This window comes from Polypterus senegalus, chromosome 9 (assembly GCF_016835505.1).
Source record: "Polypterus senegalus isolate Bchr_013 chromosome 9, ASM1683550v1, whole genome shotgun sequence".
Lineage (NCBI taxonomy): Eukaryota > Metazoa > Chordata > Cladistia > Polypteriformes > Polypteridae > Polypterus > Polypterus senegalus.
Window position 1 is genome coordinate 84,802,023 of NC_053162.1, and position 26,714 is coordinate 84,828,736.

The following is a 26,714-nucleotide window of genomic DNA, read 5'->3' on the forward strand; positions in this document are numbered from 1 at the left end:
TTCTGTTTCAAACCCATTTTCTCCAATTATTGGAGCTTAAAGAGGAATTGGATGCAAGTCAGGATCTTATGAGTTCACTGCAGGAGGTACTCAAACCAGGCCAGTATAGAATCAACAATCAAACATGCACTTCTTTGAAAGAAAACCAGAGAATCCAGAGAAACACCAATGCACACTCATGGAGACCAGACAGAGAGCCAGCCAGGATGTGAGCCAATTCTCCTGGTGCTCTGAGAGGACTATACCACCTTGCCACTCAGGAAAAATATTAACAATCAGAATTTTATGTCTAATACATGAAATTATATTTGTTAATACCCCACATATATAAAATAGTTGATTACTTGTTTTAAATGTGTCCCTCCTTGATAAGCATGATTATAAAACAATTTATAAAACAGATTCAGTCTATGCATTTAACTGATCAAATTCACATTAAAATTAACCGCATAAACGAATTCAGTAAGCAAAATGCAATGCATTGGATTCCCTTTGCTGATACAGCAAGTATCTGATCAATAAAATTTAAATTGTTAAATGTCCTTACGAATTATATTCTACATGTGCACTGAATAAATAGTGTTTATCTTGTATTTGTTTCACTTGAATTCCTATCATGTTCTCTTTCAAGATTGAGTTTTTTTTTTAATTCATCTAGAATATAAGGAGTTATTATTAATGAACATATGAGTGATAAAAGGGCAAATTAAACTAATTAATTCTAAGCCAACCTAATATTAGTTTAAAGCAGGTTAGCCCAACATAGAATGGAATGAATGCACAAACAATTGGATAGGCTGACAGTTGGAGGATGGGTAGCAGAAATAAAAATGGACGTATTAAAGCCCTTTACAAGTTTACATTTTATTTGCCTGGGTTTAGTTTTTTACTGCTGCAGAACCCATCAATAGATTTTAGGACACTTTAGTAAATTTAATTATAGGATTTACTAATAGACTACCTGAAGATAAGTTGCACATAGGCCTTCGTTCACCACCAGGGCCAGCTAAAGGAAAAGGACGCCATGATATCTAATTTTGGAGAAAGTTTATAAACAGAAGACCAATTAATGTGTGGCAAGCATTTAGCTGCTACTTGTTATCCATTTCTGCGTTGTTAACAAGGAACAGTCTATCTACCATGTTCTAAATTTTAAGTGTATCTGGTACAGAAGAGCAAGTGACCCCTGTAGAAGTTTAAAAAAGTCTGTAAGGTGATGTGGGTATTGGAACCCTGGTACCAGCAAGCATGGGAAGCGTAGGTTGTGTTGGTAAATCTGATCCTCTACTGGTGTTCTTACTCTTATTTCCTGTCAATAACAGCTGGTTTTGACTATTTTTCTGAAAAGTCATCTTCCTCACTCCCTCCTGTTTCATGTTATTTCCAGAAACGTGCACACCTCGCTGATGTAGCACCTTGGTAGGATTATGTGAGCTGTCCGTCTTCTTGGAGGTCGGAATCCTGTAAGCAGTCACTGCATCTTTTGCATCAAGTAGTGGAGACTGCCAGTGCCACAGTTCTGCAGTGTTGGACTGCATGTGCTGATTTGGAATGAAAGAATGGGATGAAAATTCTGTACTTTGAGGTTTATTGAGGTTTAGAGGTGATAATGTTGTAACTTCATCATTGCCTTCTACAGCTTTAACCTCTGAAGATTCTTTGTGTATTTTATCAGATTCCATATTTCCCATCTTATTTCCAGAATCTATAAAGATTATCTCATTTTCTCTTACAGGAGTAGTAGGACTTCTTACATCAGTTGAGATAGCTTGTTTTATAGGTGGTAAGACCGCTAAACTGTTGGCTGCTAAACTTTCATGGGGTACATTGTCTCTAGTAGATAAACACTGTGCAGGTCTTTCATTCCGAATATACTGGGATTCCTTTAAAACACAACAGTCAGCTTCTTCAGATTTTTCCTTGCAGATTACAGGCTGGTTTTTTTCGTGTTTACCGGGTGGCTGAGAAGCCTGCATTGTATTTGTTTTGATACTGCATGTTTCTTTTTTAGAAGCTGAATTGCACCTAGCTGGAGGACTCTCCACTCGTTTCTTTTCACCTTGAGTGCAGTCTACTTTCTGTAGATCAGGACATTCTGGAAATTGCATTGGTTTTAAACAAAGCACACAGTGATATTCATAATCAGTTGGCTTTGTTTTTATATTTTTTTTCTGAGTGGCAGCACTAGCAGACCTAGTTGGCCTTCCCCATCCTTCAATCTGTAAAAAAAATGACAGCTAATTGCAAAGACAAATACAATATAATCAAGAAAACTAAAATAAAATCATGGACTATGGTATCATTAACAAACCACTTTAAATAAAGACCAAACCACAGATGAAGTTCAAACACATTATGTTCAACAGATTAAAATAAATACAGTATGGAGAAATTTTGTTTTGGATGCAGCTGGGCATGCCAGTTCTGATGGTCCTTTATGTCTTGTCTAATTCTTATGAGGGCTGATATTACAAGCTCTGTTACTATATTGTATTCTGTACGTCCCGCTCATGTGGCATTCAGTCTGACTTTTGAATGGCTCATGAACAGGATTGCAGAAATTTATGCAGTCCAGATTTTGACCGAAACAACCAAATAATCACTAAAGTATGGTCGGTCAACTGAATATTGGTACTCCAATAACCTAAAATGTGAATACACTGTCACACACTTGCACATGAGAGACAGCCAAAGGGCTTGAGTAAGAACAATTCCGAATCAGACTGGGAAGTGGCAGAGTGCACTGATTCTTTTTCTCACTTTCCTGCAGACCATTCACGGGAGATTCCACCTTGCCCTGTTGACATCACTTCCGGGTCCGAGTCTATGAAGGAAGACCTTGTTGCCTCTGGCCCCTTGGATGTCACGTCCGGGCTCAAACCTATGGCTGAAGACCATTATGATCCTGACCCCTTTGATATCACTTCCTGTCCTCCCCTTTAAAAGACTCCACCTTTCCCCCCGATTCCCTCAGTTCTGTTTTGGACTCCTGTTTGTGCACATCGATGCTATCATTTATTTGCAATTTGCAGCCAGGATATCAATTATACGGGTGGCTGCCCCAAACCTTGCTATGGCTCTGTGTGGAGTTTGTGACAACACCTAAAAATATTTCTTGCAAATGTTTCATGCATCTTTTTGCAATAGCTAGAGGCACAGTAAAGGGCCACTTTACTGTTCCTTATTACTTATTACTTGTTTTTCACCTTGCAATAGATTGGTGTCCTGTCCGGAGTTTGTTCTTGCCTTGTGCCATTTGGTAGCTGCGATAGGCTCCAGCAAAAAAATGTGACTTTAATAATATTTTCACTTTAACTAAAATATGAAGCTTCTTTTCATGTGTTTTCAACAAATATTATATTTATTTTTATTAATATTGAGAATAGTCCTACAGTCTAAAAATCTTCATACTATTTGATACCTCCAAGAAACAAACATTTTATTTTATAATAGAGCTGTATATTTACAAACACACTAGAAAACAATAATTCAAAAAGCAGTGGAATCACATATTTTAAACATGCAACAGACCATTAAAATATATTTGGTAACACCTTACCGCATCTTCCCAACCTAAGTGAAACACATTGTGAGATGGGCTTCTTGTTTCCTGACTGATGTTTAAAAGTACTTCAACGTATTTTTCGGCTGCATGGCATATTCCACTCTCATCATCATCATCTGAGTTCTCGTCAAGCCTTTCATCCATTGTATTCTGTGACATTAAATGAATGCACACATAAATAGATGGAAATGACAGAACACTAAAACACTTTTTTATGCAATTCTGAGAAGTTCTTATTTTTTAATTAATTACACAGAATAATATCACTAAACCCTGGTAAACTACTACATCTGTACTGGGTCCTCTGCTATTTTCAATCTTGGATTAGGTCAGATTATCTCAAAGAACAAGGTGAGCTACCACAGCTATGCAGATGACACACAACTTTATTTATCCATAGTGCCTGATGACTCTGATGCTCTTGGCTCTCTGATCCAATGTCTTAACAGTATTTCTGATTGGATGAGCAGAAACTTTCCAAATTAAATAAGGAAAATCCTAGTGATTGGCAAACATGCATATAGTGAGGGCATTAGAAATAAACTTGATCCTACAGGTTTAAAAACCAAGGTGGAGGTAAAGAATTTGGGGGTAATCAATGACTCTGTGCTTCACTTTAAATCGCATATTAACCAGATTACGAGAACTGCATTTTTTTACTTAAGGAATATAACAAACGTTATATAACTTATAACTTTACAAGACGCTGAAAAATTAGTTAATGCTTTTGTTTTTAGATGACTAGATTACTGTAAAGCACTCCTAACAGGATTACCTGAGAAAGAAATCAATTGTTTGCAAGTAGTGCAGAAGGCAGCAGCCAGAATCTTTGGTAGAAAAAGAAAATCTGAGCACATCTCACCTGTTTTAGCATTGTTAAACAGGTTACCCATGTCATACAGAATTGACTTTAAAATATGACTAATGGTTTATAAAGCCTTAAATAATCTTGCCCCTTCCTATATTGTGAAATGCCTGTTCCCCTGAACTCCAAGACATAACCCTTAGATCTTCAAATGAGCCAAGAGCCAAACTTAAAAGAAGCAATGAGGAGGCATTTTGTTGTTATGCACCTAAAATTTGGAATACTTTACCTACAGAAATTTGCTAGGCTAATATTGTGAAGCATTTTTTAAAAAGTGCTAAAAACCCATTATTTAATTTGGCTTTTTCATAGTTACATTACAGTTGTATTCCTTGTAGAATATATGTGTATAGAGTTATCATATTCTTCGGGGATCCACATCTGTTCTAATACCCACTATTCTCTGCTGTCTTTTGTGGTGGCAATCTGCACCTCCAGCACCTAATCAAGGTGCCATGCAACCCCCTGAGATCAGATGAAGGCGGGTGTCTCAGCATTCCACTACACCAACTTCATCATGTGATACATGAAAACAAAGAGGCCTGGTTCAGAAACATTTATGTTAGGTAGAATGCCCAATGGGGTCTGGGCGGTCTTTTGGCCTTGGCACCACTGCAGATTTTGATTTTTCTCTCCAGCCTAAATGGAGCTTTTTTTCTGTCCTCCCAGCCATCTGGCCTTACCTCATTTTGCTGTTACTTATTCTTTAATATTATTTCTTAATCTTAATTATTTTTCTTTTCTTCTAAATTTTTCTTTGTTATCTTATAAAGAACTTCGAGCTACATTGTTGTTTGAAAATGTGCTGTATAAATAAATGCTGCTGTTGTACATTACCTTCTTTACTCATTTCTTAAATTTGCTAGTGTTGTTTTATACTGGGCCTGGAGAGGCCTTATCCAATGAGAAGTAAAAGAGATTAAAAAAAAGAATTCCCCAGTTAACCACCTTTTCGGGAATTAGGAGTATTTGGAAACTAAATACAATTAAACTGCTTCTTACTATCTTATGTAAGGATAGTTCTGGCCCTGCAGCCAAAGATCAAAAGATGATCTAGTCCTATCTTTATAACTATCATAAGCAGACATTCATATAGTATCCTAAACTATACTGATCAAGTCCCATTTTTATAACTATCTCAAGCAGTCATTTATTTAGTATCCTAAACTATACCTTCTTATTAGGCTCATGACCAAGCAGACAGTGTTCTTGTAAAAAAGCTGTACAGTTGCTCAAGTAACCTATCAGGCCTCTTGTCACTAATTTGGACATTAATTATGTGACAGTTAACATTAACAAATAAAGCAGCAACAATACACACAAAGAAACATGTTTTATGACTCAAAGTACACTCATCACATATATATCCATAAAACAACTCCAGTATTTCTTACTTAACATAGTAGGGATGGGAATCACTAGGCACATAATGATCAATGCCATTACAAAGGGATTCTTGATGCATCTCAATTTCCACTTTATTTATTAACACAATATAATAACAAAAGAAACTGGCAACTGGCTGGCAGCATCATGTGTCAGCATATTTTCCAGCATTGTACAGAGTGGACAAGAAAAAAATGTGAACCTTTGTTGTACAATTATTTCCTTAAATTAAAAACAATTTTCATCATGTCCTAAATCACTTAGCACAGTATAAAGCTGCCCCTAGTACTAGTGTGTTTTACCACACCTTTCTCATTGATTTTGAACACTTTGGAATACCTGCTTAAATGAAATAGGTGCCTTATGAGATATGTGTGAATAAGGGCTTTCATTGAAAATATTGACTTTGTTTTACACTTAACACTATAATTCCTTTTCTGTTTGCATTGTATCCGGGTATAATTTAGCCTAGAATACATAAAAATATGAAATGTGCATCCAGCGTCTACATCATGCTTGGAAAGGGGGTGCATAGAGTGGATGCCCCTAACTGTACGTTAAGAGGTTTGATCCTCAGTTGCATTTATTGGGTCAGCACAGCATATACTGCTGTTCATTTCTCACCACCTCGGCATGTGTTTTCATTGGCACAATCACAAGTGAATTTACATCTTTCCTTTTTATGTGGTCTCTAAGACCGAAACACACGTGATGATATGAGCATGATGTTACCAGCAGCAGCAGGCAAAATTGCAAAACAACAACTTTCTTTTGCAAACTAACACAATATAGTTAGTAACTTCCATATAGGGTGGTCCAGATCTAATTATGCAATTTTCATTACGTTATAACTTATTAAGTTTATTACATACAAAATCACCCAAAAAATCCCGGACCATCAAGAAGTGGGCAAACTGATGACATTAAGAATCGTCTTTGCGCTGAATTGAAATCGTCCCCGCATAAATCAAAGTCATCCAGATGATCTGAATCTGCATAATTAGATCTGGACCACCCTGTAGATTTCCACATACATAAATCATAGGTAAAGATGATATTTAAGATACACTTTTTTTTCAAAAATGTGAATACATGGGGGTCAAGGGAAATGTGAAATATAATTAATCAAAAAATACTGATTAATTTTTTACCTCACTTCTTACATTATGGTCTGCTGAGATTTTGGCCCTTTTCTGGTGGCATTAAGTACATAGTAAGGAGCCAACTGACCATTGATAGTGGTACAATTTACATGTGACAGTTCAAGCATGTGGAATGGAATTAAAGTACCCAAACAAAATTAACTTGAGCACGATGACTACTACACACCAACAGTAACCAATTCAGGAAATGAACATTACTTAAAAATAAATACAGTATATCAAGAGTGGTAGCAAAGCTTGGAAATGAAGAAAATGTCTAGCACTATCTCAACAATGATCCAAGTTTACAAGTATTAATGCATATATATCCATCTATACATTTTTCACACCTACTTCTTTAATTATATTGTCACAGGGAGTCAGAACTTATTCCTACAGAACCTAAGGCATAAGACAACACTGGAAAGGAAATCATTACTGGAATGGAAATCATTTAATCAAAGGGCACAATCATGTACTCACTCATAATATGTCAATTTACAGTTTCCAATCAACCTAAAATTTTTATATCTTTGTAATGTTAGAGGAACTCAGGTGTGGAAAAATCAAAGAAAGCCTCAGCCGCAGCTACCTTTAACAGGGATTGACAATTGTAGGTTTCTTTCTGTTTTATTAATTCAGCTGATACTGACAGACTATATTACAGCAGCTTTCAAAGGAGAGACTTATAAATTATTCCTTACACCCTCATTGGAATGCAATAAAATGAACAAAGCTAACAAATGAAAAAATAATTAGCTTAGCAGTTTGTGAAAGACTTCAGCTTAATAACATTTTTATTGAAATAGCTGTACATTTTTTCTTTCTGATAATACAGTTTCAGTAATGAAAATCACAAAAATAATTATCAAAAATAACACATATTGCAGCCGCATTAACACGTCTGTGAAGTAAAATTTTACTTTAACCCAACCAACTCTGATTTTTAAACTTTTTAATTTTGGCTGTGAACAGGCAGACAAATAAAAAAAATACATTAATATTGTACTTACTACACGGAGCGTCTATGTTTGTAATAATTATGTTACTTATTTTCATGAAGATTTTTTTTATTATTATTTATCCAAATAAAGATGTCCCAAACAAAAAATTACAAAGCCATGTGTTTTTTACTACTCGTGGGACAACCCGGCGTCCTCATTTTCTTTGATGCAGCCATCCACAAAATATGAGACAAGTGGTGCGGCACACTCTTTTATCGACTTCAACTCCCAGCATGCACTTCATAATAGCCAATAACTTTATATAAATAACCTGCCAGACACACGGAAAGTTCCGCTGTTCATTCTACCACAGACACGTGGCAGTCATACAGATCTACGGGATTTAGGTTTTGAAATTCACTGTAATTTAAAAATGAAGACATATGTGTTTTATTTTCTTTAAAAATAAATGCATTACAAAACAAGAGTATACAAGCTGAATTCCACGCTGGCTTCCAAGAAATACTAAGCGGTATGGTGATAAAGCACTAAAGCGTAGCTTACCGTCGAGGATCCTGAAGAGTCATCCGTATACACCCCTGACCTGAAATACATTTACATTCGATCGCTGTTCTAAATCGGTGTAGCTTAATTATTAATCTTCTCTGTTTAGGCAGCGCGACAGACCGCGCTTGGATTAGACCTGCTTGGTATAGCCTCCCTCTGTTTGGATGGTTGCCATGGAGACCGTCTCTAAGAGTAGGGCGTGTCGTGACAGGAAATGCCGAGCTGTTCGAGCGCGCGCTTTCTGCTCGTGTAGTAAGCTGTCAGGTAGGAGGCTGCGACGCTGACTCTCGAACTTGGTGCGTCACACAAAAGAAAACTCACTTTTATCCTTTGCACATTATTTGTCAACAGAATGAAGTTGTGTCTGAAGGCTTATGGAGAGTAGGACCGAGCTTTTAAATTATACACCTGCTCGTCTCGTTTAGAAATTCGATTTTTTGTTTAGAAAGTCCAGTAGTAAAATGGGGTTCACTTGCTTCACTTGAGTTTCAGTTTATTGTAAATTTTGTGTTGGCAGCACATAATGCATAGCAGAAAATCCTTTTTTTGTAATGGTCGTTTAAAGAGCTTGCTGGTTGCATTTAGAACCGCGCTTCCCACACATGCGTTTATATAATCACTTGTCAGCAGTACTTAAAACTCGGCCACTAAGACCACTGTAGTAGAGCTGAGTGAAAAAAGAATGCAGTTCTGTTAACCCTTAGGGGCTTTTGTAATTATTTTATCACCCGGATCGCCCCTCTGACAGTCACTTCATCCGCCTTTGGAAAGTTCATAACGTAATGCTTTTAAACGTTACAGTTACACAGTACTGTATAAAAAATGGAGACCATTAATCTTGCAGTAGAAATAATTGTCCTCAGTACTGGAGTTATTTCAGGCCGCCCAATAGACATCTTCTGTAAAGTTTTTCTCTTTATTTAATAAGAAATGTGTCTAGGAATTTACAACGACCACACAGGAAGGCTGTTTGCCACGGGTTTGACCAAAACACTGATTTAGCCCTATTGCAGCCCGAAGTGCACTGATCAGTCCACATCTGATCTCAATACGAATTCCAGATAACCATCAAAGAAATGCATTATCCATCTGTCATTCCATTATCAATCATGAGCCTGTCCAACAGCATTCAGCACAAGATAGAAAGAAATTCTTTACAAGGTGGCGACCCATCACAAAGTCCAAACAGGACCAGTTTAGAGTTGTCATTTGACTTAAGATGCATATAAACAGATTCCGGCAGAACATTTAAACTAAAAGCAGTATGCAATCGGAGCAGGACTCAAAATAAAGACTGCGGAGATGTGAGGAGACATGCGGCCTCAGTGAACTGCAGAAGGTACATGTATTCTTAAAATTCATTCACACGTTTTTCAAGGACTGAATGATTGACAGATTGATTGTATCATATCACTCTAATTTTTTGCAACTGCTGTGTTCTTCCATCCATTTCATCTCAAATCTGCATTTTCTAGGTTTACATCAGAGAGTTGCACTCCACCCAAAATATTATATATATATATATATATATATATATATATATATATATATATATATTTTTTTTTTTTTTTTCACTATACAATTGTTTTATGTGTTGTTTTCCATTGGCAGGACTGCACAGATTTAACCATGCCCAGGGGAGGAAATAAAGGATAAATATTGTTTTTACAAAAGTTTTACAGTAAAAGTGAAAATAATGCATATGTAAAAATTCCCATGAAAATAACTTCTCTTTAAATTGTTTATCCGGTAAACCAAACCTGTGGGTGGGAGAGCGAAGCGAGCAGGGGGTGGCGCCCCCTATTATATATTGTATAAAAGTCAATATATGTGTGTGTGTATGTATGTAGGTTCCAGCATCACTTCCGCAGGAGTGATTTTCATGAAACTTGGTACACGTTTCTCATTGGTCGACTAAAAATACTGTAGGGTGAAATCAACCCTAACTCACCCCTTTCTGGGTAGGGTGGGGGTGATCTTGTGGTCTTGTATGCCTGTCTAGTCTAAAAAAAGAAAAACACACAAGAGTATGGGGAGAACATGCAAACTCCATTCAACCATCTGTAAGGTTGGGATTTTTTTACTTCGTTTTATTTAACAAATATGTTTCTGCTTTTAAGGTTTACATGTTTATTACTATTAATCAGAACGCAAGATTCTCCAAAAGAGAAAATATAATTGCCCCCTATTAATGGAATAATATTTATTTGTGGATTTGCAGAAGTCTATTACTTTTTCTAAATAATTTAATATAGAGCACTGCATATGAATTGTGGCTTGCAGTACCTTAAATTTTCCCCCGCAGGGTGTCTGGGCTTTCCCTTAAAGATAGGGTGAGAAGCTCAGTCATCCGGGAGGGTCTCAGAGTAGAGCCGCTACTCCTCCGCATCGAGAGGAGTCAGGTGAGGTGGCTCGGGCATCTGATCAGGATGCCTCCTGGACGCCTCCCTGGTGAGGTGTTCCGGGCACGTCCAACCGGGAGGAGGCCCCTGGGGAAGACCCAGGACACGCTGGAGGGACTATGTCTCCTGACTGGCCTGGGAACGCCTTGGGATTCTCCCGGAAGAGCTGGAAGAAGTGGCCAGGGAGAGGCAAGTCTGGGCCTCTCTACTTAAGCTGCTGCCCCCGCAACCCGACCCCAGATAAGCGGAAGAGGATGGATGGATGGATGGATGGATGGAGTACCTTAAAAAATCCAAAAAACAGACACCTTTATAAATTATAGTGTGTGTAGAAAAGCTGCTTTCCTAGGAAAAGTCCAAATTAAATTATATTTTGTGAAGCAATTATCACTGGCAGATAAATCTTTATAAAAGATAAAAATCTGCTATTCAGTTAGCAGTGCCGCCTAACCACTCTAAAGATCTGGGTTCAATTTCAAACCAACTTGATGTGTAAACGTTTTCTGTATGCCCACATCATAATAACATGCATGTTAGGTTAATCAGAGAGACTTAATTGGCCCTGTGGTGGACTGGCATCCTCTCAAGGATCAGCTCTTGCTGTGCTCCAGTTTCTAGTGTGTGGGTAGACATGTGGGTAGATAAATCTACAGTCTCTAAATGCATCCTATAGACATTTAGACAGTTACACAGCAGGCAGGCATTTAGAAAAGCATTACACATCATCAGATCACCTGCACTAACAGCTTTATGAAGCTTGTTTCAGCTAGTGTGTTTTCTCTGGACAGCTTTAGTCATTGCTGTGTCAGTATTGATTTAGTTTTCATACAGAATATTGACAGATTATTTGTTTTACAGTTCAGCCTCCCTGCTGTTAACCATGACAACGGTCAACTTCAGGGGAAGTAAAGTTAATTTGATCTGTTTTTATATTTCATAGACATTTCAACGTTAGATCACTTTCACTGGAAGTTTGGGAAATACTGGACAGATGTTACCCATTCTAGTTTTGTATTTCCAACAATTCAAATCTATCATCTCACTTCTCATACCAGCAAGGCTGGGTTGTCAGCATGACATGATAAAAAAATGAGATATACTGTATTTGTCTTAAAGTGAAATAGTTCATATCTGTGCCAACACCACAGTAGTTGCAATATTGGCAGCAAACATATTACCTTTCTTATTTATGTGGGAAGATTTAAAGGGACCCTTCTCCTTAAACAAAGACTTGAACAGGAATATTCTTGTCTCCATGGACTGATTCTGGAACTTGCCCAAATCTTAATGGAGGAGAAGTTGCCATGGATACTGTGATGCTAAAGAGGCATTGTCATGATTAAGGAAAGGATTTTAAATCTTTGGAGATTATAAAGGTGTGTTAATCTTTGAAGAGGTAGACTATGTGAGCCTATTGCATGCATTGCTAGAAGGATGAGTGGGTGGGGAGGTTTGATTACATACTTGCCACCTAATTGGCTACCTTAGTGTCTCAGTAGTGTTGGGACAGTAAACTGGGGTCTGTTCCTGTTACTGCTTCTGTAGACCTAGAAGATAGCAATACAGAATATCCAAATTCTTTGGGACCATGCTCTGTCCAGATGCTCAGTATAATTTGTGTGTGTATGTTATATCACAATTATGTTATTTGCCAGGCTTTCTTTTAGTATTGCATTTGGTATTTTACTCTGGTTTATTGTCTTTTATTCTGTTTAATGCCCTTGTATATCCAGTATCTATCTGTTTAATGTTCTATTTAAGAAATATCTGTATCCAATGTTACATATACCTGCTGTTTTTTTATGAGACTCTGTGAAACGTGAAGCACCTTGAGCATGGGAAAGGTGCTTTATAAATAAAATGTATTATTTAGTTCTCTGAATGGATTGAATGAATGGAAATCCACACATTAAACAAAAATGAGTCCAGTTCTTCTGTATGAAAGTTATTTCATGTAAATACGTAGTTGAAGTAAAAGCCTAAAGCCTGTATGCACTGTTCTGAAGGCATCTAGCTCTGACCACTGATATGATCACTTATTATGATACTCCTGCCTGGTCCATTTCCAGCTGGTCATGAGCTGCATTCAAATACTATGGCTAGATGGAAAATCTGAGCTCCTCAGCAGGACATTTCATGGTGAATACCCTTTGAAGTGGAAGTGCCTGGCAGGAGAACTCATAAAATACAAATTAGCTGAGTTGCAATGTAACATTGACTTTTCACCTCATTCAGTAACATAAAACAAAAAAAAGAATAACCAGGTCAATCAGAAGTGGCATTTTTGTGGTCAAATTTTGTTTGGATAAATGAGCCAAATGTTTAGTGCATTTGGTTTGTGTTTTATTTTTATGAAAAACTGAGCTTATCTTTCACTGTGACCGCACATCACTGAACAGAATGCAAGTTGGAAGATTACAGGAATACAATGATAAGTGGTAACTCTGATAATTTCCGTAGTATGCGAACACAGCAATAGTTGAAAGGTTGGTGACATAACAGGTTGAATGCTCACATTGATACAGCCTGGACAGCCAGTCCTCAACACTTCATGGATATTCTACAGCCTGAGCAGCTAAAGGTGAACAAACCTGTTACAGCCAGTTCCACAATTTGTGAACACTAATTGATCTCATTATTTAATTAGCTTGTCTTTTTTTATTCTTATTTGGCCTTCAGAAAATCATAGTTACACTAAAAAAAATAATAAAAATACTTTTTTTTTGCAGTAGCTTTAAATGTTTACCTCAAAAAAAAAATTCATTTTTTGCCATAGCTTTAAATGTTTACCTGTATTTTGTCGTTGTTATAATGCTGAAAGAGGGACATATGCAAGGTCAAAGGTTGGGGGACCAAGCTGGTACTTCTCGCTTAGAGACCAAATGTAAAAATAATAACAATAAATATTTGGACGCTGTCATTAACAGTGCTAATGCTGTTTCAATAAAGTGTGTCTCTGTAGCACTCTCATTTCCTGGCTTGTGTCTAGGTTAGTCCAGAACAAGAGACTCCAACTTCTGTTAGGCGGTTCTTTTTATATCCCTTGGCCTGGTAGGGTCAGGTCTCGGAATGATTGTGAGGTGTGATCAGACTTTTTCTGACTGTTGTCCTTTGGACCTGCAGAGACATAGACAATGTGGTTAGCGGCAACACCCTCTCTCCCCATAGTGGTACTGCTTTCCTTATCAGATCCATGACGGTGCCCCCTATGCACAAATGTATGACAATACTTGCTATTTACTGTAAGAGGAGTGGCAGAACAGTAACCCTGTTTAATAATGAGAACTTCCTTGCAGGAAATAATGAAAAAAGGTGCAACAAAAAAATGAAGGATATATGGTCCATTACTAAAGCACTTGTTCCACACAGTGTCTTGTTATGTAGGTTTGTCCTCATTGGGAAGAGGGCTCAAACTGAACACTGACTTCCAATTTATACTTTTCTTAAATAAGGTCTGAACCAGAAGGGGTGGGACCCCCGTAAAAAGAGTGGAAGTGGCATCAAGGTTCATCCATGTTTTTCTCCTCCACACTAGGGGAAAAGATGTATAGGTAGTTAACGACTGAGTTTCACCCTCACCCTTCAATGAAATGCTCCTATGACATATATATGTGTGACATTATGTTACACTAAAAATAAACTCATGGCTTCATTATCTACTCATTATAATGATTCAGTATCTCCCTAACACAATAATTTATTGGCAAAGCCCTTCAACTTCTTTTTGTCATGGTCTAAAGCAGCCAATTTGAAATTTCAACAGACATTTTAACTATCCATTGGACACTTTAAAATGTTATGAACTACAATTAGCCACAAACACTCCATATCCAACAACTAACAATAGGGCATTGGTTGATGCCATTTTTACCACAGCTGAATTGGAATCTGCAATCTATGAAAGCTTTTTAGCCACCAGAAGCCTATCTGGGCTATGTGTCTAACTATGTGATATTTTAAAGTACTGTTAAAAAGCATGTATTAAATGTAGTCTACTAAAGCATGTAATTGCTTTAAATTATAGCTGGTGTTTTTCAGTATACTTTACTGTTACAAAAGTATGTAACAAGCAAAATATAATAACTAACTGATGAAGCAACTACCCATCCATCCATCCATCCATTATCCAACCCGCTATATCCTAACTACAGGGTCACGGGGGTCTGCTGGAGCCAATCCCAGCCAACACAGGACTCAAGGCAGGAAACAAACCCTGAGCAGGGCACCAGCCCACCGCAGTGATGAAGTAACTAAAAACTGTAAAATGCATTCATTTTTAAATCAGTTAAGTTCCCAAATGTACCTAAATGTTACACAGTTTCTAACTTGATTCTGCAGTGTTTTTTCCCCCTTACATGTTCTGTACAAGAGGAGTAGACACTAAGGCAAATGACCAGTGCTGAAAGGTAGCAGCTGCATCACTGTCGCACAAACTAGTTTGCTGATTAGTAAATGAAGGCTTAATTCACCAGAATATGGAAAAGCAGCATGAAAGTCATGATTATAGTAATGAAAATATTAAAACCAATATAAAAAATGCTAATCTATATGAATATAACATACTGTACGTACATGAATAAAAATGTAGCAAGCCCAAGTTTGTAATTTCTGGAATAACACCAAAACATAGAAACTGGGAAATATCAGATAGCTTAATTAAAATATGAGTTAATTATTATAATTGTAAGAAGATGCTGGTTGGCATTAAAACCTGCAGCCATGCTTGGTTTTTCAGGTCCACTGACCATTCAGTAAATATCATTAATTTTGCCAATGATGACACTATCATTGGACTAATTACTAATGGAAATTAAACTTTATATAGAAAGGAGGTGACTTATCTTTTTTTGTGGTGCACTGCAAATAACTTAGTACTCAGTACCACCAAAACATTGGAAATGAAAAATTTCTTTCGTAAATAGCAGTTACAACCCGTTCCTCTAGAAATTAATGATTCTACAGTTTCAGCTAGGACATTAACTCCACTTCCATCACTAAGAAAACTCAGTAGCCAATGTATTTTGTATGCCAATTAAATTAAATATTTCCCAGACCATCCTAGTACAATTCAACAAAGCCATAATTGAAAGTGTCATCAGATTCTCCATTGTGGTCTGGTTTGGTTCAGGAACAGTTCAATCCAAAAATAAATTCCAGAAAGTTGTTAGGTCTGCTGAGAAAATAATTGACGGTGCTCTTCTCTCGTTACAGACCTGTATGCATCTAGTATTATAAACCATGCCAAAAGGATCAGCACTTACTCATCTCACCCAGATCATCACTTGTTTGAAAAACTCCCCTCTGTAAAATGCATTAGATCAAATAAAACTAATACTAACAGTCACTTAAACAGTTTATTACCCAGAGCCATAGCTCACACAAACCATTAGTTTAGCTTGTTTTCCTCACTTATTCATGTGGTCTCTCATATACTGTATATATCATGAACTTGGGGTTCCTAAGCACAAAAGTCCCAAAATAACTCAACATGTCCATTTGGACAACACTGTCAAACATAATGGGTAAACATATAATCTTTATATATAAAAGATTTATTTTCTGAAAACATGCTCTGTAATAATCAAAGCTCCAAGTATCACAAAATGCAAAGAAGGAAACCTAAAGTAGGCAATTCAGTAGTAAATGTCCCAAAACACAAATCCAAAGAATCATAGCAAACAAAGAACAGATGCCAAATCCAGTAATTCACAACAGCACACAATAATCATGATTTCAGCTCACCAACTCCATGAGTGTGTTCAATGAATTGGATTTTGATGGTGATGAGTGGGTGGCCCTGTGTTTTGGAGAACCACAAATAAAACACATGCCACATAGTAAAAGACACATAAATGTACTGTATAGCATCTAAACGATCAATGATATTAACAAAAACAGACATAAATAAGAAAAATGGAACCCCGGTCAGAGTGAAATCTGGCTGAAACATAATAATATGAATGTGTGTATTTACAGTATATGTATGTCTGAGCATGTGCATTCACACTATACAAACACACTTTAATTTGCACACATCTTTTATATTGTAATTGCACTGTTCATTAACTGTTTATAATGTGTGTTGTTTATCTTATATCATTTGTGTTATTTGTATGAGGTGTAGTGTTATGTTATAAGCAGCTCTACAGACACTATGCTACCTGTACATTAAGTAATGGCAAATAAACGTGATTCTGATTCTCAGAACTTAAATTGAGAACCACTGCTATAAAAACATGGCCCCTCAACCTTTATCACTTGAAGGGACTTGGCCACTTCAGCACAATGCAGAGATTTGTGTTCAGTATTGAACCACATGCATTCTACTTCCTTTTAAAACAAGGTAGCACAGTAGTCAGTGCTGATGCCACATGGCTCCAAAAGTGCAGGTTCAATTTCTGGACGGACAAGTATATTTAAAGTGGCAAGTTCTTCCCATGTTCATTCTGATTTTCTCCATATTCCAAAGATATATATCTTAAGTTAAATGGCAGCTCTGAATTGAACGTGTGTATGAACGTATGAGTGCCCCCTGCAATGAACTGGTGCATAATGCCGGTGGCACTAGCACCTAGCATTAGATCAACCATACATTAGACCAAAAGAGTTAAGCAAATAAGTGGATGGATGGTTACACAAAAAGTGACATGATCGTGCAGTGGTTAACTCTTCTGTCTCACTCTTCCAGGAGTCAGATTCAGTTTAAAGTCCTACGTGTGTGTACTTTGGTTTCCTTAAACATCCTGAGGATGTGTTTATTACCATTATTGGTGTTTTTAAAAATGTATCGGTGAAGCTGTATATGCTTGGCTGCAAACGTGTCCTAACTTCATACTAGTGCCTGCTCAGGGATGAATCTTAGCCTCTGCGTTGCCTGAGGTAGGTTCCAGCTTCCTTGTAATCGACTAAGCAGGTTCAGGAAATGGAGAAACAGCAGGTGGATACATCAAGAAAATAAAACTTGCAGTTGAACAGTTTTTACTGTGAAGAAGTTTCAAAGGATTGTAATAAGTGAAGGAAGCGTTCGGTGCAGCCACTGGCCAGACTAATGGGGGTAAACCTCAGTAATAAAAACGATTATTGTTTTTCTTATAAGCTATTTGTCACTGATATGATAAAGGGGAAAATTACTTGAATAATCAATTTGTTTAATTCATAACGTTTCAAGATCTGTTTATTTTGCTTTTGATGAAATTGTAAACTGTTATTGTATTTTGACTATTTTTTATCAGAATATGAAAAACATTGAAGGCCGCAATACTTTCACCGGCTTGCTCTGTTTATTGTCAGCTACACTCTACTGCAGCGATCGATGTTTTCGTTTCTATTTGAGTTGATGTGAAACAATAATCGCGTCGGCGCCACTGAACGATAAAAGAGCAAGCAATTAAATCTTAACACGGAAAATCAACCGCACACGTAAAAAACGCACAATAGTTGATTATTGGCTTGAGGGTATTGGATGTTATTTAAATGTCGGCCTCAAGCTGGATCTTTATTGCACAACTCTTTATGTCTTATCTTTAACGGGCACGACGAAATTTCCACGTCATTCTGAAGATAAATGAAAGAAAGCAGGAGGATGAGGAGGAGGAGGAGGAGGTGAAAGGACTGAGCTCGGTTCCCTTCGGGAGGAAGACGCTTCCTGTGAGTAGATCACTTGCATCACACGATGCGTCAGTTGCCTTTTACAGATCGTAGTGACAGGAGCGAGCAACATTGGCTCAGAATTGCGCAGTGTCCCCCTAGCCGCAGCTTGCCACTATGTGCTGAGGTCCAAGTGTGGCCGTAATCGCTCGCCGATTTGTGCTTCCTTTTCATGGACAACGCCGCGGCGCACTCAGCAGTGTCAATGCCGCCGCCGAGAAACTGTCTGCCAAGGAATTACAGCTGCATGGCCGTGTTATTTGGAGGCACGGTGACCGATAAGAAGGAAGAATGGGAATCTGAGAAGGAGGAACCACCAGAAGTTCCGGAAATTCAAGTAATTGAGGAGAGACCCCGAGGAAGAGAGACCGTCTTCAAACCCCAGAGCCCCACTTTAAGACGGAGAGCCAAGTCTCTACCGGCGCCGACAGAAAGGGCTAAACTTGAAATATCAAGGGCACGGAGCCCTTCCAGCCAGAAGAAGGTCCGCTTCGCAGACTCGCTGGGACTGGAGCTTATCTCGGTAAAGCATTTTTGTCACGCCGATGTCCCGGAGGTTCCTCGCCACGTCATGGCCAGGTTGCAAGGCGAAACACCGCCTAACCACCTGAATAAGCTGGACATGTTTTTCCGAGTGCCCGCGCAATCTACCTTTCTGGAGACCCAGTTCCCCAATCCGTGTCAGTCGTCCGATTTCCTAGAACAGGTGCGAACCATGAATGTGTGCCTGGAGAAAGTGGAAACGAGTGACTTTTGCCTGAGTGGACTGATCCGTGTTCTGAATGTGGCTTTCGAGAAAGGCGTCACGGTGCGCTACACATTGAACAACTGGGTGTCCTTCGTGGACGTGGCAGCTACATACGTACCGGACTCCAGTGAAGACGACACGGATCAATTCGCCTTCAGATTGGTCATTCCCACTTTGATTGAAACAGGGGGTACCATGCAGTTCGCCATCAAGTACTGCGTTGGGGGCAGTGAGTACTGGGACAACAACGGGGGCAGCAATTACAAGGTAAGGAGCCACAGGTTCAGGATGTCGCCCCCGAAGGAATGGGAGAGTGCGTGGATTCACTTCATCTGATCCCAGATTCACCGGTCTTTTTCCCTTTTTTGGCTGTCAGAAGGGACAACTGCAAATGGCATTTTTTTGCTACATACTTCCATTTTAACGATAGCACTAAATGTGTGTCATAAGACGGGATGCCCAATACTTGACAAATGTGTAGTAATGCTGATTTAATTTAAACTTGCGATTGTTTAGTAGATCCCTTCTACGTTATACCTGTGACGGAGAAGGGGCGGGACCAGACTGCATCCGAGCTATGGTAAAGTGTGGACACTTTCTACTTGAAGCACTACTGCCGCAGAAAAGCCGACTCCAGTATGGCGCCCATGATATAAGGTCATTGGGTTAAAGACACACGCAGTCGGAGACATAGAAGGAGGGAATCACGACTTATATTTTTTAGCACTGAATATTTTTAGAATTCCCTTAGAATAATGTATTTATTTGTGTGTGCTTGTTCTACAAACCCCAGTTCTTAATACATATGTATTTGTAATTGGGTAGGAGGATGAATAATTTTATCAGTAATTTCAAATATATTTTTTTTCTCCTAGGATTTTATTTTTTGACTTGATAAATATTTATTATAACATTTAAAATGGAGCACTTCACTGGCTAGTTTTGCGTATACGTAAATGTTTACTTGCAAATTTTTTTATCGACGTGAATCTGTTCAACTCCTTTTGTTTGAGAAGCCAGCATCCAGTGCAGTTTATTTTGGAATTTGGTGTAACAGCTCGATTTCAGTCTAAAATGATATCCGTGCAATTTATAAGGATGTGTAAAGTGTATGTGTCTGTTTTAGTATACCTCTAAGTCTTTCACGTTTGTGGTGTTTGAATGCAAAAAATGCAATTATTGGTTATGGAAGTGTTTTCATTTTTATATTCTTCAACATCTATCTTTCATTTATTTAACAAGTATTTTTTTTTACGATCTTGTGCAATGTGTGGCTTAAATGTAATTTTTAAATTAATTGGCTCTTTTGCAAATATTCAGAAGTGTTTTAAATGTGCATTTCAAATAATAAAAACCCAGAAAAGCACGGGCATCAAGATCCAAAAAAAAAAGAAAAACTTGTCCTGTTGCAGCTGCCTCATCTTTCTGAATGTAATGCAAACCAGCACCAAAAACATTATTGTTACTATTATCATTATTAATGCATGTAGAACAAGGAATACTGTACTTGAATATAACACTACCACAACAGAAGTGTGTGTTTGTCTTCAGAACACACCAAGCAAAGACCTCGTTTATAAAGCAGTCAGTCCTCTGTGGTTTGTGTTTGTACTTTCTGTGAACTGAATGGATGCGCTGCTATATATATATATATATATATATATATTTTTTTTTTATTTGCCAAATGTATGTAGTTTATATCAACCAAAAATATAGGCAGTTGTCTGCATATGAAGTGGTTGCTTCCCACTAGGCCTTTTAATGTCATTCTTATTTTACTTAATAATTTTATAGTTTTCCATCAGATGCAAAATGACACAATGAGATTAATTACAGGAATTATTTTTGGAAGATCTTGATTTGTGACAATAAATAGTTTAAACTACTATTAGTTGTGATAGACAACAGGGCTATTTGCAAGGTAATAATGACAGTATGTAATTCTTTAGTTCATTAATTTTTAGAAATGTGTTTGTGGGAAGTATGAATTTTCAGGTATATGATACATACAGAAAAACAAATATGTATTTAAATGTATTTATTTTTAAAGCTTCATTATAGCAACACCAAAAGGCTACTTTGTTAATAGAGAATATATTTAATTTTGTAGAGTAATGACAAACATACCAAATGTGGCCTTTATTGCTGAAAGATGTATTGAATAATTATGTTCATTTATTATGGTTATTGCTGTAATTGTTCAGCTAGCAGGAGCTAATATACTTCTGACTTTACTCATGTAGAGTATACCAGATAAAAAGCCATTGTAACACCTTGTTGAGTATGTTTTTTAAAAAATATTTCCAATTGAATCACACCCTTTTTTGTTAGCTTAAGAAAATAAAGTGTACAGTTTAACAAACAATGCACATAACTGTATATAATTCCTTGAAAAAAGAAATTGTTTTCCATTAGAAATAACACATGCTCCATATGGCATATATAATGGAGATTTACTATTATTAAATAAAAAGTTATATTAATAATTAAGTGTATATATTTTTCAAACATTTTAATATTTTTCAGAGCATATAATGGTATTGCTTTGGGTTACTGTTATTTTTTTTCTTTTGTACTTTTTGACTGTACATATTTCTTTGAATGCAATAATGGTCCATTATTTTATACAGCTGATAGAGTTACAAAAAATTCAGTTTAAATATCATTCATAAGTTAATTGGTGGTGGCAATTTTTGGAGCTCTTGTCTTCTGTACATTTCTTAGTCATTTATTATCTTATCAGTAACGGATAAACATTACTAAACAGTTAATGGACAGAAAGGCAATTCAGATCAACCCACTTCAAACTGAGTTGTATCTGATGTTGGTTACTAAAGTATTTTAAATATGTGTTATTGTTAACTGTATACTTGGTGTACTTTATGATAATCAGTCAATGTTGATCTCTGTATGCCGTCATAGTATGTAGAGGTGTAAAACTGCTGAGTACCCTAAATTCTCGTTTTATTGAGAAATTTACAACTGAAAGTAAGTTGGATAGCATTTCGATATTTATTAAAGTTTTACAATTCCAATGCAATTGGATTTGCTGCTATGTTGTGGGAACATCCTGTTGTTTCCCAACTTATTCATGATTCCTAAGTTTACCTACTTAATCAATTAAACGTAACATATACTAGAAATGTTGCTTGTTACACAAGATTTGTTAAACATGTGACATTCAAACAGCCTTAAACATTCAGGACTTACTATGTTTGTGTGGATATCTATTCATTTCCAGAACCTGCTTAATTTGATTTAGGATCTAACAGTGCTGGAGACTGTCCCAGCAGTGTTGGACACAATGCAAGAGCTAACCCTCAGACAGGGCAGTTTGTGTGGGTATTTTCTTAATGTTTGTTCCAATACTGCTAGAAACACATGGCCATGTAAACAAGCAGGTGTTTAAAATTAAGGTTATAACACTGGATTGAAAAAAGACTTCACTTATACACATGAAAACATACTGAGATATGATTCATAAACCTGAGCCTCATTTCCAAGGTCACTTGAAGATAATAAAATGATGCTTTATTATAATAATATCCTAGGTAGGTTTATACATGCAGAATATTTAACAACTGCCAGTTATTAATGAAGAAAAAATATGTTCTAGAGTAGTAATACATGAAAATTATATATGTGTTTAATAACTAATTAGTCCTTTTTCATACACTGCATCTAGTTTTTTATGTGGACACACTGGAAGATCTTGTAGAATCTGCCACTTGTAAAACACAGCAGAACTGTGTGAGCAGACAGCAAAGAAGGGCTAGGTAGTCAGCAAGGTCCCGCTTATTTTTGATGTTCTGGATAGGCTATTGGGGGACAAGTAAAGGAAAACATACGACAGTTTAACAAGGCACTTGTCCTGCCCGTTTTCTTTCTCTCTTCCTTCAGTCATATTCCTCAATATGCTGGGTTTTCAGACTTACATTAAAGTTGAAAAGGAAGATCTTGTAGAAGTACTGAAGGCCTGAACCAAGAATCAGGGGCTCCACAAGCCAGTTAGACAAATAATGTAAAACTCTAGCTATTCATGTGTCTCCTGGTATGTAGTCATCATTGGAGAAGATAGGTGGTCACTTGTGTGACAATATTAAAATAAACATTTCATTGGGTTTCATAACTTTTGAAATGCTGCAAGGAAATAATTGTTACCATATTTTCTAAATATGAATTTAGAATTTACTAATTTTGTAGTGATTGATCCCTTATCTTATGCAGTCTCTTTTAATCCAGGTGTTCATGTCATGAATTGTATACTGGTCTCTGAAAGGCAGTTATATACGTCTGTTTTGTGTTGTAAGGAACAGTATAATGCAAATAGGAGTTTAAAAGAACTACCTGCATTTGCCTTGATTGAGGTATAATGTCTGGCTTTTCCTATTATGGATTCATTTCAATCCTCTGCTTTAGTTATTATTAATGGCGTGATTCTGTTGTTAAGAAAATGATCAGATAATGTCTGCTTATTGTGAATAAGTCTACTGTATTGTATGTGAGCAATTCAGAAATGTCATTTATAATGCCACAGGAAAAATAAGATGTCCTGAAAAATGGTTTACCTTTGCAAACTTTAATTTTCAGATTTCTTGTGTTTAATTTATATGTCCAACTACTGGAGGCTTTTCTTGCTGAATGCTGTAATGGCCGTGCTTTTTGTGTCAATATTGTTGATATAGCAAATATGTTATATTACAGACCGACACTGTGCAATAATTTAGCCACATTCTGTGCTTTGTAACATTTTAATTCCAGGAGTCATTACTAGCTCTTTCAACTTCATTTTTTAAGTGTCATTTTCAACTTCTGATGGCAATAGCAATTGAATTTAGTATGTATATATGTATGAACATGATATGAGATTTTTGAAGAATGGACTGCAATCTGGAGATGTGAAAAATGTGTACTATTTTACGGCTCCATCAAACCTTTTCAGTAAGAAGTAATGTAATTCCTGATGAAATTTGATGTGTTTTATTCTTCATATTTATGAAAACATCTTTTCATTGTTCCAGATACAATCTGAAATATAATATTCATTTCTTCATTATGCAGCTTTTGCTGAGGATAAAACTGAAATGTGAATATAAGTCTTGCACAAAATTGTATTTCAATGTTAAATATAAAGTTGCTATCTTTCATGATGTGAGCAGTTGTTTTCCTTATGCATGCATGTTCACCTTTATTGTGAGAAAAAAAACAACTAATGTGAAAGTGACAGTGTGGACTACACAATCATTAAGTAATCATCATTGTTTAAGAGGAATTGTGCGTTTGTGGCATCCTACTATACATGACCGAACAAACTATTGATTCCTTTCTATATTTAGGTTTGTCAAGGAGGAAAGACTGACCCTAGCCTCGCTTCTCTCTCTCTCTCTCTCTCTCTCTCTCTCTTCCGATTTCAAAGCAAACACGTGTTAACATACCTGACCTACTTCTGCACTGCTTAGCAATTTCCTGATCAGGGCTTGATTGGTATTTTGATTTGTGTGCTTTTATTTGGTGTCCCACTATTTGAGACAATGTTAAAACAAGTTTTAAAATATAAGGCCATTTAAGTGTCTGTGGTAGCAAAACATTTAAATATTAAGCTAAGAAAATACAGCCATACTTAGTCTTCCACATCTTTTGATGCTGTTGACCTCTTCCACGTGCTTTAGTATAACTGTATAGTTTTGCTTGACAGAGTCAGTTAGTTGTGAAATGTTACAAATGTAATATTTCTGTTGGATCTGTTTTCATCATCCTAATGTTTAGCTGAACGTATATGGCTATTTTCATATTAAAAGAAAGCTACAAATGCCATCTCAATCAGGAGACAAAAAATATTTGATTTTAAACATTCCAACGAGGGTGGCATGGTGGCGTAGTGGTAGCACTGCTGCCTCGCAGTTAGGAGACCCGGATTTGCTTCCTGGGTCCTACCTGCGTGGAGTTTGCATGTTCTCCTCGTGTCTGCGTGGGTTTCCTCCCACAGTCCAAAGACATGCAAGTTAGGTGCATTGGTGATCCTAAATTGCCCCTAGTGTGTGTGTGTGTGTGTGTGTGCCCTGCGGTGGGCTGGCACCCTGCCCGGGATTTGTTCCTGCCTTGCGCCCTGTGCTGGCTGGGATTGGCTCCAGCAGACCCCCGTGACCCTGTGTTGGGTTATAGCGGGTTGGAAAATGACTGACTGACATTCCAACAATTTTTTACTACAGTAAAGATGTTAAAATTAATATACCCATATCTGAAAATGCAGGGATATTTATAATTGAATCTTGGAGTACCACTAGAATGAAGAAGTGAAAAAGGCTTTTGTACAAAATGCTTAATCTGGTCATGAAAGGCCTTAAACCAATTGGTACAGATTAAACTTTGCATGTAAGCTTTTAGCATGCAATTAAGGCAGAAATAAAAGACACACCGACCTTAAATGGTATCTCAACCATTAGAGCAGTTGCATGTATGGTTTTTAAATTCATATCTGTAAAGGAAGAGATGTTAAAAAAAAAAAAAAAAATTGAATTTTTTAAAGACCATAAGCAGTTAATCGTTTCCTATTCAACATTATCAGTTGATTTCAGTTCAGAATATATAATACCAGAGTTTGGAGTGAAGTTGCCTCACCCAGTGGTGAGAGGATAGCAAGCACTACTCTGCCCAGCGTCTGTGACTACTGGAATGTGTCTACTTTTCTGAACTGCAGATAGGCCAGTCAGTGTGCACTGTTTTAGAGCGATTCCAAGAGCAATTTGGTGCAAACCTGTCAAAATATTTTAGTGTTATGGAAGGCAAGTCCTGTTTTTTTTATAATGTCATGATAAACATGCTAGCCACTTAAGTTATTTTGTTTGGAGGATCTTGTCCAGCCTTTCCTTACTGGAAGCACTGTGTCTTCCACATCAACACTGCTCAGTAGCCTAGTCCATACTTAGTCCATACCTACAGAACCACTCTGTGAAAGAAGTGCCTTTCCATTTTAATTTGAAGTTCACGTTCCTTCTGTCTGACACTGCTATACTGTGTCTGGTTTGCCTTTCAGTGTTTAATTCTGTGGATTTATATGTGCAGGCCTTTTGAAAAGTGACAGTGCTTGGAGTTGGGCAGGATTTCGGTGCTAATATATTTCTGCTTCATGACTAGAGTTGAGTGGGATTAAAGAATATCCTAAATTGTCGAAATATATAAATGTTTAGAGGACGATGTGTGAGGATCAGCCAAACTCAAACAATATACCAAAATGTTTAACTTATGGAAATCTTGCTTTTATTGGAAGCATTCTGTTTTTTGTAGCACACTGGGTCCAATGTCTGTACAATATCTGTGTTTGTTTTTCTTTAAGGTTCTGATTATGCAGCATTTTCTCTTACATTTACTCCATTTTCCCAATGCTTTTTCACAATACTGTATATCTGGGTGTTTGAAATGAAGAATGTTGTACATTTAGACTTGATTGT

General features: G+C 37.0%; 2 protein-coding genes across 3 annotated transcripts; one reads left to right on the forward strand and one right to left on the reverse strand.

The window, feature by feature from the left end:
* Positions 1–706: 706 nt before the first annotated feature.
* Positions 707–19,457, reverse strand: si:ch73-103b9.2 (uncharacterized protein LOC100150067 homolog). 2 transcript variants are annotated; one of them, XM_039763377.1, is made up of 4 exons: positions 19,385–19,457; positions 13,662–13,988; positions 3,560–3,715; positions 707–2,219 (listed from the first exon to the last, which is right to left on the reverse strand). In XM_039763377.1, exons 2-4 carry the CDS (start codon positions 13,698–13,700, stop codon positions 1,197–1,199), a joined length of 1,218 nt encoding a protein of 405 aa, XP_039619311.1. In that variant the 5' UTR covers positions 13,701–13,988; positions 19,385–19,457; the 3' UTR covers positions 707–1,196. The 2 variants fall into 2 exon arrangements, with proteins under 2 accessions (XP_039619311.1, XP_039619310.1); XM_039763376.1 differs by lacking the exons at positions 13,662–13,988; positions 19,385–19,457 and adding an exon at positions 8,467–8,679.
* Positions 18,476–25,165, forward strand: LOC120535489 (protein phosphatase 1 regulatory subunit 3E). The gene has a single exon (XM_039763378.1). The coding sequence runs from the start codon at positions 18,691–18,693 to the stop codon at positions 19,600–19,602; it is 912 nt and encodes a 303-aa protein (XP_039619312.1). The 5' UTR covers positions 18,476–18,690; the 3' UTR covers positions 19,603–25,165.
* Positions 25,166–26,714: the final 1,549 nt, after the last annotated feature.

Excerpts from the sequence above, each read along its gene's own strand:
- si:ch73-103b9.2 (XM_039763376.1), bottom strand. The coding sequence starts at position 8,517 with ATGTATTTCAGGTCAGGGGTGTATACGGATGACTCTTCAGGATCCTCG. Across the intron at positions 3,716-8,466 it reads ACTCTTCAGGATCCTCGACG|AATACAATGGATGAAAGGCT; the intron begins GTAAGCTACGCT and ends TTAATGTCACAG. Across the intron at positions 2,220-3,559 it reads ACTTAGGTTGGGAAGATGCG|ATTGAAGGATGGGGAAGGCC; the intron begins GTAAGGTGTTAC and ends TTTTTTTTACAG.
- LOC120535489 (XM_039763378.1), top strand. The coding sequence starts at position 18,691 with ATGGACAACGCCGCGGCGCACTCAGCAGTGTCAATGCCGCCGCCGAGA.